The following is a 15,447-nucleotide window of genomic DNA, read 5'->3' on the forward strand; positions in this document are numbered from 1 at the left end:
AAATAAAAATTCACAATTTCTAATGCTAGATTCTTAGACTTCGTTCGATTTTTTTTTTTACTTTTATACTATGATTGATTGTGCAGAAGAAGAAAAGTGGGAGAGAAAAAAAAAATTAAAGCTAAAGAATTTTGTTTTTTCAAGTCAATTATTTTTTCTTTTTTTCCCCTTCAAATCTTCAATCAAATAAAAGAAAAAACTTGTTTTTTTTTTCTTTCTATTTTTCTTTCCATGCAAGCAAGACCAATATTAGAGTGGTACAACTCACACCAAGCTCACTCCAATAGAACCACAGGAGAGAAAAGAATGGGAAGACATCTAAAATATCTCTAGGCTCTTTTATTTTAGTTTTTAGAAGACTTCTTTTATGGATAGAATTCAAAACTTACAATATTTTAGATGAGAAATTAATGGCTGAAAAAATTGGTTTCTTAAAACCAAGTCGGAAATCAAACCACTTTCTAGCAATATTAGATATTTATAATTTTATTTAGCATAAAAAGTTATTTGTATTTTTTAAAACAATTTTTTTATGAATACAAATGCGTTTTTTGTGTTGTTTTCTTTTTTCTCTTCTCGAATCCTCATTTTGCTGTTACTTAAGCAAAGTGTTAACAGTATAGGATAGCTGAAGCCATACAATTGGACTGACAATTAATTTATTAAGAAATAAATGAAAATAATTTATAAACTTTGATAATTTTACATTATTCAACTATAATTTAATTCATGAATAAGATGTACACAAATTATTTTTATTTAATCACAAATTTATCATAATAAATTTATTATTTTATAAAAATTGTTTTATAAGTTATACCGGAAACAATTATGATTAATTAATGATACAAAATAATTTAAAAAATAAAATAAAAAGTGAGAAATATGAAAAAAATAATAATAAAATATCACATAATTGTTATGAGTTATTTTATCACAACATTCCAGGGGGTTCATGCATTTTTTTTTTTCATGCATGTCAATTGTGAGCCTCACCAACAAATATTTTATCCATCAATTAAGAAGTAGTTGATTTCTTTAAAAAAAGTAGTTGATAAGAAATCAAACTTTTCAATAAATTTTCATATACAATTTCTTATATTACTAAATTATTGTATCCATACATTATTTTATGTCACTTTGCTAAGTTTCTTCGTACTATTAACACACTCTCCCTAGGATAAGAGTGTGAGATCAATAGGAGTTAGGTTTATAATATCCTAAAATAAACTTACAAATAGACACTAATTTGAATTGACTATGTCAGAGGAAGAGAATGAAACTCTGTACACTTTATCGATATATTATCTAATCTGTGTTAAAATCTTTTGCTTTACTATTCAATTTGTTGTAACAAAAATAATTTAAAAATAAAATAGTAAAGATAAAATTATTCTATCTAAATTTTTTTAAAATAAAAAAGATAACATTATTGTATCTATTTTTTTCCACTGTTTTCTGTCCTTAATTTTTATTACTTGCCTATGCCATTATATATATCTTTTTGATGTTTTTTTATTTTACAACTTTATACTGTACATATAATTCATCATTTGATTAGATTCACCCAAATGACAATGACACCTTTTTGTTAGTTCTTCAAATCACACAGACAGTGTTAAAATGTCTTTGCGCTGGAATGGTTGATTTTACACTGTCAGTGTTAAAATGTGAACAATGTGAACAATTTTGCACCCTCTTTGTGCTGGAATACTTGATTTTACACTATCAGTATTAAAATGTGATGAAGATAACTTGCTTGCAATACATTGCAGCTTATGTGGAAGAATGATGGTGATCACAATCTAGCAGTGGACCCTAAAGCTATCAAATGCTTGGAAAGGGTAGGCAGTTTGAATGCTGAAGCTGATTCCATCTAAGAACTTCACAAGGAACCTAGCCCCATTATCGAATTTGTTTCTATTTGGAATGACATGGTTTTGCCACCTTCGAGGCAAAGTAATCAGATAGAATTGAGTGAAATCATTCAGAAAATAGATAAATCCGCCAATATTGTTGAATGATATGTTGCACCATTCGATCTATCACGATCTATCCCTCCACCACATATTAATTGACCCGTGGAATTATTCAATTCCAGAGAATTTCAAACAAATGTATATACATACATTTTTTTCAGAAATTGTAATTGCATGCCATGTGACAATATCATTGAACCGAGCATGTTCTTCTTGGTGATTTGATATGAAGGAGCTATTATATTCTTCCAATGTTGAGTGCCATTAATGACTCATCGGCATTAGGTATCCCCAAAATCAAATGATCCTTGACCTTCAACTTGGTGAGGCAAAAAGATTGGAGGATACATATTATCACTCTCAACTTCACTTTCAATTTCACTATCATTTTCACTGTTATGGGTCTCGAGATAGGCCTCATCTCCCTCCTCACCATCCTCACCATCCTCCACCTACATAAAGGTATTAACACAAAAGTATATAATGAAAACCAGTTTCATAAGTTTTTTTTGGAGACGGTCGGGGTTATTATGGCAGAGAGAGCAACCTCATAGTTCTCATCATCACTAGGATAGGCAGAATCCAATTTGTCATACAATGCTTCATCTCCTTTATCCTTTACATTCTCCATTTGTTCATGTGGAAAGTGATTCAAGCCAAATAAGATCGGAAACGGTGTTTCCATAAAACATACAACTTGGCTTGCAATAAGAAATGCTAAAAATATAAAGATCATTAAGAGCATACTATTTAGGATCTTATCCTCCACACTTTACTTTGCAAAGTTGAAATATGATTCATGAGCGCCTGTTTGTAAACAGAAAGAGAGTTAAGGCATTTTCTAGATTAACAGATAAGAATGTGCGTACAGGTCTGCATAGAGGGGCAGATACATTAAGAATAAGAGTAAAACCTTTATTTTGATTGCTGTTATATAACCAATATGGGATTTGCTAACTAGCTTTCTTAAAATACACTGAGGGTGTTGCGTCCTAATGTACTCCTATAAAACAAGTGGGTCTACATTAGCAAATATTTGTAGGGTTTCATATCGCATACCCACTTCTTTTATAGAAAGAATATGTTAGCAAATTGTAACAGCAGTTTTTTAAAAATACAACCAAGTGGGTGTGTACATTAGCAAATCCCTAAGAGTGTGTTTGGATGAGGAAATTTAAAATTTTGAGAAATTTTAAATTCTAAGAATTTCAAATACTTCAATTGAAATTCTTTTATTTTCAAAATTTTGTGTTTGGATTAAAAAAATTAAAATTATGAGGGTAAAAGAAAATGAATGCAAGGAGAAGAGAATATATGCTTGGTGTGCTTCCAAAGAGAAGAATACTGATGCGGCATGTGAAGTCGCAAGGGAAATCAGGATACGGCGGCGTATACCACCACACCCGACCACAGCATTCAGTCAACGGCGTAAGACATGATTCAGGCCCTCCGCGCCGGCGAGCACCCCTCCATCGCGTGATGGATAGCAATGGCTGCTCCCCTGAATGACAAGTACAATTCTACGTGTCCTCCTACGCTCACACCTGATCGATGTTCCACAAGCTCAGACGGTGTTTCTTGAAGAAGAGGATCGTCGACGTGAGGGAAGAGTCGCAAGTTTGAGAATGAGATTTCGGAAACTTTCAGGTGAAAGAGGGGATGAAGGTTATAAAGGAAATACGCAAAACGTTTTAGAACATTTTTCTATCAAGAAGAGAATTTCAATTCTCACCTTTTAGAAAGAAATTGAAATTCCACATTTTTTAGTTGCTTAAAATTCTGTTTTAAAATTTCAAAAATTTAAATTCTTCATAAAAAAAAATCCAAACGATGAATTTTAGATTACAAAAATTTAAATTCTTTGATAAAATACTTTCCTCGGTTAAAATTCTCTATCCAAGCGCACTCTAAAAGTTAAGCTAGATTTTATCACCTTGGTCTTTAAAAGTTAAAACTTAAAATCTCCAATATTTTTCATCCCCCCATCTATTTAAGTTTAATGCTGTTAACTCGAAAAGGCTTTGAATAATGTTAAAAGATAAACATGGCATATCTATGAAGATTAGGTCTTTTAACTGAGCCCAATGATATCATGTGATCTATGTAGCTGATCTCACCTAATGGGAAAGGCTTTAGTTGTTGTATTCAGCACAGTCAACTAATCCAAAATTATGTTGTTTTGCCATGTTATCTTGTAATGTGGAAAATCAGATTTTAATGTTAACATTGTTAAAAAATGGATGGAGGGGGTGAAAAAATTTGGGGATTTTAAGTTCTAGGGACTAAATTTATTACATTTATCTCTAAGAATCTAAATTGATTAAAATTTTTGCATCTTTCACCAGGTTTAACCTAAAAATTATAAGCTACTTTCATTTAAGGGAAAGTTTCATAAGGTATAACAAACAGCAGCCAGCTGGGAGAACAGCAACTTAATCAAGTTTCAGCCATACTTAGAGCAAAGAAAGGGACATTTCTTACATGGGTTTCTATAACATTAGAAGAAAAGTAAGTAAATTATATATTAAATAAATAGGCCATAATCCAGTGAATCTGTGGGCTGACATTAGGTAGTCAAAAAATTGTAGTTTTGGAGGTACATTGTTTGGTGCAATTATCTCTAGATCTACATGAAAATTGATATAGTAGAATAAGAGTTTGTATACATACCTCATGTCGTTGAAGCTCGATTGAACGTGCTAAAGCCTTTCTCTTTGTCAAAAGATTTTTGGGTCTCAATGTTGAAGGACGTTGGTAATCCTTACCCCGATAAACAATTACAGAATATCCTTTTGAAACTTTGTCAACTGAGACCAGAACACCTCCACTCTCAGCTTCAAGTGCTAGTGCAATTTTTTTTACTCGTTCAAAGGTTTTAGCCTTCACAATTTTCTTGACCAGTTCCCAGTACTTCCAGTGCAAGTGCATGTTTTCAATAGTACCATCAAAAACTCCACATCTACCTGAATCCACAAATTATTAGATTTGTATAAGCCGTAAGCACCACATAATGAAGGGTACCCTCATGGACTTTGGGGGGTGGGGATTGGAATGATTGAGAAGGACAGGGGTGGGAGATAAATCTGATTTCTTGCAGTAATAACAACTTTATTTAGATAGAGCTTTACCAAGAAATAAGAAAGCTTTCATCCTCAATCCTAATTTGCGAAACATAAATCTCTCTTCATCAGTTATACTTTCAGGATCTGTTTTGTATTCTGATGGCTTCAAAAACGACTCCAACTTCATTAAGGCCTTTTCAGCTCTCCTTAGCTTTCTTTCAGCCTGGTTACCAAAATCCAGGGATTACAATCATGCATATTCTAAATTGGAGAATAATCCTAGAGCGAAGTTAGATACAGATAAAGATTATCAAAACCTCCAGGTACCAGACATGGTGTCATGATATTTAAAAACATTGATTGAGAGTCTAATTAAACATGTTAGAAAATTAAACATGTCTAACTGCTGTAACAAACTTTTTAGCCTTGTTGATATCAATTTCAGAATCTCAGATACAACATAAATATTAAGCTTCTATTCTCCTTGTAAACTTAGCCCGTTGCTTACTCTGATCCTTACTTTATTCTCTTTCATATCATTGCCTGACTGGCCTCATCATGATTTAATGAGACAAATCTGATCCTCCACCTCATATATGGCACATTTCACTTAGTTATATTAGTATTACTAAGTACTAACTGAATCTAAGTAGAAAGAAGCAAACATGAAAGTAGGTGGAGTCCTTCAGCGAGTAAATTTGGGAAGGGGGGGCATTCACCAATAACTTTTAATGTTACATCTGTTAATCAACAGAATTGATTTAAAGGACATACATCTATACAAGGAAAAGCCCTATGAAGTTAGGTTTCAAAATAACCAGCATTGATAATCTAGTATTGCCCATACTTCTGCAACCTCCACCAATATTGTCCCCATCTCTACAGCCATCATTTCCAATAACATTGATAATTATTTCATATCACATAATGAGACTTCATAACAATTTTACTCTTCCTATTTGATTAAAAGTTCAGTAAAATACTATGAAATGGTTTAGCCAGTAGTCAAATATCGGCTCAATTAACAGCTTTATTTAACTTTCATAAAGAAAATCCTTAGAAGAAAGAGCATTATAATCATGCCCGATGTTGAGAGATTAAACACAAAAGCCATTGGCAGACCATAATAGCCTTCCTCGGTTATAGGAAATTAAAGAACTTACATAGGAAAGCTTCTGTTCTAATTTTTCAACAAGGTTGGCATGTCATAGTTGTTCTACTTCTCTCATTATTTTTTGCTTGTGACGCTCATCCAATGTTTCCCCCCACTTTGCATCGGCCTCCAAAGTTTCACCAAGAGTCCCTGCCTCTGCCGACAGGTCTGATGTATTATTAGTCTGTATGAGCAATGATGATGCTCTCAATCTTGCTTGCTCCTCCTCATCTTGCATTACTTTTGCCATTCTTTCCCTCTCCAGCAAGGCTTGGGTGACATCTGCTGATAAAAAATTCTTGCCCCTAAAGAAGACCAAGAAGTCTTTATTTCTGGAGAGTAGAATAGCACCTGTCAATTTCTGCAGCCAGCAACAAACATAATCATTGATCAAGAAATCTTCATCTAGTAGTGTACTAAAAATGCATATAACAAACTACCCAATGTTTATTTCAGTAAATGCTTATAACTTGATATTGATATCTGATGTTGGCAGCCTAGCAGCAAATTCCATCCAACACCAAGTTAATCACAAAACCATCTGAGTGACTGACTTTTATGCATTAATCTACATTATTTATTTCATCTAATATTCAAATTCAAATTGTTGAGAATCTATTTTAATATAGAATGGCAGGTTCACAAACGAAGTGACTAAACTACCACTAAAAGTTATTAGAGAATAAATATACAAATCTGCTCAAGTTTTTAATTGATTAAACCTGCAAAATATACAAACATGTGATAACGAAGAATTAAGGTTTCATTAACAGTGTTTTAATAAAACATCAACAGAAAAAGTGACAAGGAGAGCATTAGCAGGTCAGATGTGACATTGTCTTGAAAGAATTTAGGAGATAAAGATTAGTGGATTCATGTGAATTTAGTCAATATGGAACACTGATACTAATTATTTAGTGGATTCACCTAAATATTGAATTGTAAATCTCATAGGTTTAAAAAATTCATTATTTTTTTTTTTTGTTGATTATGGTATTGGTATGAAGTTGTCCTGTCAAAAGCAATGACAAATCTTTGTCGGGGACCATAAGCGGACTCAAGGTGGATATTCCCCTCCCAACATGATTTTTTCCATACCCAAGGGCCAACCAAAATTCGATCCCTGGACTACTTAGTTAAGGAATACAAACCACTACTACTTGTGCCAACCGTTGTTGGTTCAAAAATTGATTACTTGACAGATGCCAAGGTTTATTTATTGATTTGTCAATACCAAAGTTCAAACCTATGAGAATTACAATTTTACACAGTGAATTGGTATCAACTTCTTAACATTTAATGGCCACCTAATGGATGTTGCTAATGACACAAGACTTATGCAAATTTTCATGCATAAAGGAAACTTTATGCAGTAGGAAATGACATACTGACTCTGAAATAATGAAAAGGTGCTCAAGAAAACAAAGCTACAAAAACAAAGTCAACAATTTTGATTAGTGGAACATGAAAATGCATGATTAATCACCTTGATCTCCTCTGCCATTCTCTCACTGGTAGTTAGCTGCACACCACGTTTGAGTGCAACCTTTGCAATAGAACTTATTTCCCATAATTTAGTCATGGCTACAGCTAATCCTTGAACCTGTCGGTTTCTACCTATATATCATGATTAGTTTATTATAATCAGAATAAAATTCAAAACATCACATGCACAAGGGAAACAATGACAAACCTAATGCAAAATGTGGAGGAAGGGTCCTTGCAATCCTTCGTAGAGAAGTTGCCTCCCTTAAACCAAGTGTCGCTCTCACTCCAAAAGGAAGAACTCTGAAGGGAGGTTGGTAACCAGGAACAGTTGCAGGAAGCATATCTGCATCGACAGGCAATGGATTACATCCAGGCCAATCTGTGTATCTGGGGCCTAGACCGTCCAATAACTTGTCTACTTCATGTTCATAATTGACTTTGGGCAGATAATCTTTTTCTTTATTGTCATTTGTAGATTCTAAATTTGCCAATGGTGCACTTGTCCCAGAAGTAGAAGCAGCGTTGGGAGAATTCCCCACAGAGTAAGAAGGTGTTGGTAAAAGCTTAGAAGAGTTCTTGCTTTTCCTATATATTTTTTTATTCTGTTGTACCGAAGGAGCCTCGTAGCTCACACCCCTGTATAAGGAAACAGAGTTGCCAGACCTCCAAATCACCAGACCACCAGTTTTTCTCTGAATATGATTTTAAAAATCAACAAGAATATAGCAATGGTTATTGATAGTCAAAGGAGATATATAAAGAAATATTGCAAAGCTCCAAACGGAATTTACACACAATGATACACAACAGGCAGCATTGACAATACAAACAATCTAATCATAGAGCATTCAAATCGATCCTAGAGATAATCTTGACTCTTTGACAAATATTGTGGTCGAAGAAGAGAAATATATCCAAATTCACAAGCACACTCAAGAGAGTGATCTAGAAGGTGACTCAATCATTTATCACTACACAAGAAAATTTGTAAAAATAGGTATCACAGCCCAAATAAAACAAAAATTGCAAACATCAGAACAGGTCCTGAGGACAGCTTAAAGAAAACCTGTTTGGTTTATATAGCATTCATAATCAACTTGCCCAGCTACAATCTCAGGAAAGGGAAGGTATTGAATGAGTCTAAACTCATTATAGCAATTTATGATTAAATCCAACAGAAATTTGTATATAATTATCTATCAACAATTCACCGCCTATTCTACCTCACAAGTTTTGCAACAAAAAAGCAAGACTTTCCAAACACAGAATCAACTAAAGATAAACACCAAACCTCAAGTATCTCATGCATCCTCTTCATATTAAGTGCGGCCTCGCCTTCGAACTTTAGCCTCACAATCTCTGAAGTCTTCCACCTCTCATAAATCTTGTCCACAGCAGCCTGAGTGACCCCACTCCTCCCAATTCTGGTCTTGTGCTTCTTCTCAAAAGTCAATTTGAGAAGCCTCCTCAATTCTGACTCAGGAAGAGTCAATTCCGCCAGAGAGGTCTTACTCCTACTCCTCATGGATTTCCTCTCTTCTAACTCTTCAACCACTGGCTTCTCCCACGGAAACCTCACTTCCCCATCATCACTTCCAAAGCTTCCAAACCCTAATGGAGATTCTGATGAAAACCCACCTCGTGAATTAGGCAACATTCCTTCCTCCACATAAAATATATCCTCCACTGACCCTTTTTCTATCACTCTCTCTTTATTCTGAATCCCATCTTCAACGTACCCAAATTTCTTCAATTTTTCCACAATCCTATCCAACGTGATTCCGCCGGTATTTCCATCGCCCCCCTCCTCGTCAGAGCTCGCAAGACCGGATTTTGACGCGTCCCCATTTTCGGAATAGCCCAAAACCGCACGTGGCGGCTTCGGACGGGCGTGGTTGTTTGTGGGGTCGTTCCAACGCTTCAACCAGTGTTTATCGGTGGAGAAACTCTTGGCGGGGTTGCAGCGAAAGATGAAGGGTGGTTTGGGACGGAGGAAAGTGGAATTGGGAGAGTGGCGGAAGAGAAGAGAGTGGAAGCTGGGAGAAGCGTGAAATGAATCGAAGAATGGGTGGAGGTGGCAAGTGGGTACAAGAGCCATAATCACAGTGACATGAGTGAAGAGATAGAAAATGATGATGAAGATGATGGTGTTTGGTGAAATGGAAGTAGCTTCTGGATTATGCTCTGTTCTGTTTCTTACCCTGCGCCGGAGAGACAAATATCAATGTTGATTCTTGCTGCCGCCAAAATGACCGTGGATAGGGGAACTACTCCTTGCCACAGCCCAATATTTCTTCACTAAACAATTTTTTATTATTATTTTTTATCGTTGTTATAAATTTACAAAAAAAATTAGAAATAGACACACAATTCACAAACACACTCTTTTAGTTAGTCTTGAAAATAATCTTTTTAATATATAATTTTATGATTTTTATTTTTTTTTCTTTAATTTTCAAATTAAAGAGATTAAAAAAAATAAAAATATAACTATATTAACTATAAAAACTAAAAAGAATATAAAAATTTTAAAGATTATTTTCAAACTATAAAAACTAAAAAGATAAGAATTATGAAAGTATAAAACCAAATAAAAAATTTAAACTTTATTAAATTGTAACATTTGATTATTTTTTCTTATTTTTTTCTCAAAATTTTCTATTATTACTTTTTTAAGAGTAAATGTAATTATTTTAATATATTTATACAGTTTTTAGCTTTGAATTATTTAAAATTATTTTTATATGTCATATTTTTCTTTACTTTATAAGTTTTTTTTCTGCTTTACTTTATAAATTTTGTGTTTTATATTAAAAATAACTTTTACTTAAAATATTGTAAAATAAAATATAAAAGATATATACTTACCTTAAATAAATTTTAAATATTAATATAAAAGTTAAATCATTTAATCCAATCTAAATTTCTTATTACCAGATTGAAGATTAGGGTTTATTGTATTCAAATAAATTGAAACATGATTATTTTTTTATGATCAAATTACATATATTTTTTGACTTAAAAATTGATCTAATCTGAATTGCAAATACATGTACCCGCATTACCCCAAGGTCAACCTTGATACTAATGACATGCAATTAAAAAGTAATTAACCTAAACAGCCTTTTTGTTTTGGAAGAAGAAAGGAAAGAAAAAGTTCCGTTGTCACTTGTCACATTTCAATGATAGATGGGTACTGGGAGTAGCAACGAGTTGTGTACTCGTTGCTGAGATTTCATTGGACAGAGAATCTAAACCCCTTGTAAACACCATTATAAGTTAATAGCATAAGGAAAAAAAAGTGATGTTGCATGCAAAAACAAAGTAAAAAGGAAGAGCATAACGTACAAAATAGAACGGCCCAAGCTATATATGCATAGGCAAAGCTAAGTTTATTCAGTTTTGTAGTTGACATTATACAGAGATGAAATTAAACAAAGCCATTATTTATTTTCCCATGATCATCAAGGGCAAATCAAGTGGCTACATGACACCAGGCTTTCATCTTGACACAAAAGATATGCATATAATAGAGTAATAGTTAACTCGATCGAGACAGCAAAAAGAAATTCAAACCCAAAGTTTTGTCAAAGCAAACTCATGGAGGCTACTAAGAACCTCAATTTCATCCTCTCTCACATTCAGATGTTGCCATTGTTTGAAGCATCACGATGGCAGCACTTGTAATTAACAGATGTCACCTCCATCACACGTCCACATGTGGGATTTGGGCATGTTATAGTTACAAGCACATCTGCATTGTTCTTAACAAAAGCACATTGTTGACGAGCATATAACTCATCAAGCTTGGTCTTATAGTACTCATCAAAGGCTACGTCAAACCCTTCTTTTTGGAACACTTTATCTTTCCATGTGTCAAACTCAGCCAAAGTTTGGCGCATAGGCTCACCGTGACCAAGAATCCTCACGTTAGAGCCTTTGGTAAGAATAGCCCATCCTTGTTGATCTTGTTTGAGGCAAAGCAAGGTCTTCACAACTTTTTGAATCTCACAGTCCACCGCATCCTTGTGCTTCTTCAGTCTCTTCCTTTCTATTTCAATCCAGAAACGACGAACATCCGTGGGGTCATCCTTCCCCAACTGATAGTGATCTATGATGGTGTCAGTGTTCAAGATAATTGCATGCCCTCTTGTTTTCTCCACTGCCACTGCGAAGTCTTGGATCCACTTTTTGTCAGCACCTCCAGAGATGAAAATGTACCTGTCCCCAGTGACCTAATTCACATTCAAAACAAAATTAAGTACATGAATAGATAATTTCCTCATATCAATCTCCATTATATATCACTAATATCTTTCTTTTATATATATATATATATATATATATATATATATATATATAAATGGTTAAAGGTGTAACAACTACTGTGCCTTGCTTCACCTGTTGTATTCCAAGATTTGCTTTCTTTGTAGCGTCCCAAAACCACTTCCATTTTAGAGTAAGATCAATACCATCAATTTTCCTAAAAGGAAACGCGTCGATCCCCCATTGGAAAATCAAGTCCATTGCATCTTCATTCATTCTGTCACCAAGAGGGGTGAGCACTGGGGCAATAGGTTTTCCCAAGTAATTGAATTTCTCTTTTATTAGGTCCGTGCCTGGTAACTCAGTGAAGAACTCCACTGCATACCATTTGATGGTATTCTTCAAAATATTGAATTTGTGTTTTTGCTTGTCGTCCCAGGTATCCACAATGGGGATCCACAAAATCTTGAAATCCCCTTTCTTGTAATTTTTTACTACTTCATTTGGATTCTCCTGCAATCTATCATGGATTGTATTCAAAAGTGAAATCTCATCTTCAATCTTGTCGAGGCTTGAAATGAACAACAAGACATATTTCTGATTGAAGACTTCAATATCCTGTTTGAAACATATGTATAACAAAAAAGAAAAAGGACATAATCATTAGTTTTGTTTTTAAGATGACCCCAATAAGGAAAAATAACTAAATGAAAAAAGGCTAGATAAATTCATTCATAAAAATATATTATTTTGGCATAGTCATCAGCTTTTGGATAGAATCTGAATATCAGGTATATAAACAATAGACAAAAGTTAAGGAAGTGTAAATGTTTGAGAGACTAACCGTTTTGGTTTTGATGCTGCCGTCATATATTTGGACCTTAGATCCATTGTGTTGGATCAGAAGCTTCAAGAATTCAACAATATCTTTGGGATTAGAAAATGCCTTCCTGCGCTTGTAGTTTTCATCTGCATAACCTGCAACGAATAGACATAACCTCTAATTAGCATTTGATCAGTTTCATAATTAATATACACAATAGGAAGCACTAAGCGCGTAACCTTTTTGCACTACGCTCGATTTCAGATGTTCCTTGAATTTATCAGCTGCTGAAGAAAGCCTATCGAGAAAATCTGCTAATTTATACTCCCTGAAACAACATTAATAGAGAATTTCAGTTATATAATTGTCGTGTTACATTGAGAAAAATATTATATAAAATCTATTTGTAGTTTGCAAGGGCAAATATCCTGCTGGAAAAAAAATGTCATTTTTATACTTTAGTCTCTTCATATTTTTTTATTTTATTTTTAATCTTATTTTTAACAAATGATATATTTTTAGTTACTCACTCGTTAAGAATTAAAAACTTAATTTTATAATTTTAAAAATTAAAATAAATCAAATTTTAAGTACAAATTAATTTAATTAAAATACATTAACAATATAGAATTTTATATATTGCATCTAATCATTAATTATTATAAAAATTATTTTAAAATTTATATATAAAACTATTTCTAATTCGTTGAAATAGTAAAAAAAAATTACACAACTGTTATAATAAAATTAAATTCTTTTAAAAATATCATAGAAAATAAAAAAAATATTTAAAACTTGAATTGTACAATATATACAACAACTTAGCTGGTGAATGTTTTAAATTGATAAGTATGTAAAGTGTGTCTTTATATATACATTAAGTTACTTTACAGAAACAAATTTCAGGAAAATAAAGGATAAATATTAAGAAAGATAACATACGATAGAGCAACGAGGTTGGCAGTGGCAGCCACGAGGGAAGCAATCATCCAATACACAACAACAGGGACCTCTTGCTGGGCATCTGTCAAGGAAGGCACTTCCACTATGTCATAATCAAGACCAGACAGTCTTGACCACTCTTGAATGCCATGAAGCACTTCCATCACCAACTCCACCAAAGTAGTGCCAGGGTTCTTTCTAGCTTGAACTTGGTTCAGTTGTTTCAACGAGTTTGTGAGTTGGTTCTCTGGTGTTTCTACATCACTCAGGTGCAAAAGGTTCCCATACTCCAAAGCGAAAGCTGCTAGAGTTACTAGTGCTTTTGCCTCCCACGAGTAGCTTCTCAGGTGCTGAAGAATGCACATTGTTGTTTGGTGCACGTAGCGTTCACCATGAGGTGTGGTTATCATCTGTTAGCATATTATCACTTGTTTTAATTGGATTCAATTTTCATTATTCTTGAAGTACGTTGCAAACACAAGATATATCATAATATCTTAATACAAAAAGATGAGCCCTTTTTAAATGAAGCAAAATAAAGCGTGACTCATGCATGACACATTTCATATAATAACATGCAAATAAAGTAAGGAATAATAATGATTATGATTGTGCCATAAGATAACCTGACAAGAAATCAGCTTCATTGTACGAAATTCTGGCTGGAAAATGGTCTGAGAAGCTTTGCCTTCAGCTAACCTTGTCTGTGACTCAAGATAACCAGTTAAATTGTTATTTGTTAATAATTAGATTTATACGATAAAATTGAAAATGTACATGATATTAACTAAGTAGTATAAATTTAAACATTGAAAGAGAAATTAATAAATTAAACTAGCTGGCAACATTTGTTATTTGTTGGAGTGGGAGAATGAATTAATGAAAGAAGGTGAATAATATTATATATACCTTAAGTACAATACTGGACACAATGTCCAAAAGGACTTCTACATCGCACTTGTCTTCATCATGGAGGTGGGTCAGATAAACTTTCTCAAGGATCTCAGAGTCAGTGAGATCAAAGGGGTTCGGGAGCTGAGGTTTTTGCTGCTTGGAAGTGGCAGTTGAATCAGCTCCATTGGACAGTGACATGATGATGGTGGTGATAATTCGGCTTAAGGGTAGGTACAACTTCTTAGGTCTGTAAGCAAAGGATGCCTTGTGGGGTTGGTTCGTCTGATCCACGTATATATAGGGCTGAAAGAGGGAACAAGAGTTTACAATTGATATGATTACTTTGTAAGTAAATTAATAGTTTAGAAAAAGAGGAAATATACCAAGTAGCTTCTGCTGGGGCCTTTCCTGGCGTGAAATGTGCCACTCTAATGTGATTTTCTTAACATACCCCTTATGGGGTTCATGAGACATGCGCAATGACCAAGGATATCGTTGGCAATTTGTTGGAAAGCTCACCTAAACTTTAGACAAAGATGCCACTTCCCAAATAGAGAAAAGAAAAATGTTACGGGTTCAAGGAAAGAACAAGTATTATATTGTACTACGTAATTGTACTGAACAGTAAATAAGCTAGCTTCTCCAGACAGAAATCTTAAAATAGGTTAAAAAAATTTGTTGATGAACCTATGAGGGTACATATGTGGAATTAAATAATCAACATTGATTTATACTCAAGCTTTTACATGATACTCTATATATCTGTACATGAGAAATGAATTTTAATTTCTTCATCTAAAATATGCACTCCAAATTAAGTAAAAAGTTATAACCATCAAT

The 15,447-nt window shown here is 33.6% G+C and overlaps 1 protein-coding gene and 1 pseudogene across 2 annotated transcripts; both read right to left on the reverse strand.

The window, feature by feature from the left end:
• Positions 1-1,973: 1,973 nt before the first annotated feature.
• LOC100791580 (CRM-domain containing factor CFM3A, chloroplastic/mitochondrial-like) lies at positions 1,974-9,955 on the reverse strand (annotated as a pseudogene). The gene is made up of 7 exons (XR_005886672.1): positions 8,974-9,955; positions 7,888-8,374; positions 7,681-7,811; positions 6,205-6,555; positions 5,108-5,264; positions 4,650-4,942; positions 1,974-2,786 (listed from the first exon to the last, which is right to left on the reverse strand). The product of XR_005886672.1 is annotated as a CRM-domain containing factor CFM3A, chloroplastic/mitochondrial-like (transcript).
• Positions 9,956-11,323: 1,368 nt separating this feature from the next.
• Positions 11,324-14,805, reverse strand: SEO-F1 (sieve element occlusion by forisomes 1). The gene is made up of 7 exons (NM_001254497.1): positions 14,623-14,805; positions 14,340-14,417; positions 13,714-14,123; positions 13,011-13,099; positions 12,793-12,926; positions 12,084-12,566; positions 11,324-11,917 (listed from the first exon to the last, which is right to left on the reverse strand). Exons 1-7 carry the CDS (start codon positions 14,803-14,805, stop codon positions 11,324-11,326), a joined length of 1,971 nt encoding a protein of 656 aa, NP_001241426.1.
• Between the last annotated feature and the right edge of the window lie 642 nt (positions 14,806-15,447).

This window comes from Glycine max, chromosome 10 (assembly GCF_000004515.6).
Source record: "Glycine max cultivar Williams 82 chromosome 10, Glycine_max_v4.0, whole genome shotgun sequence".
NCBI classification, from domain to species: Eukaryota; Viridiplantae; Streptophyta; class Magnoliopsida; order Fabales; family Fabaceae; genus Glycine; species Glycine max.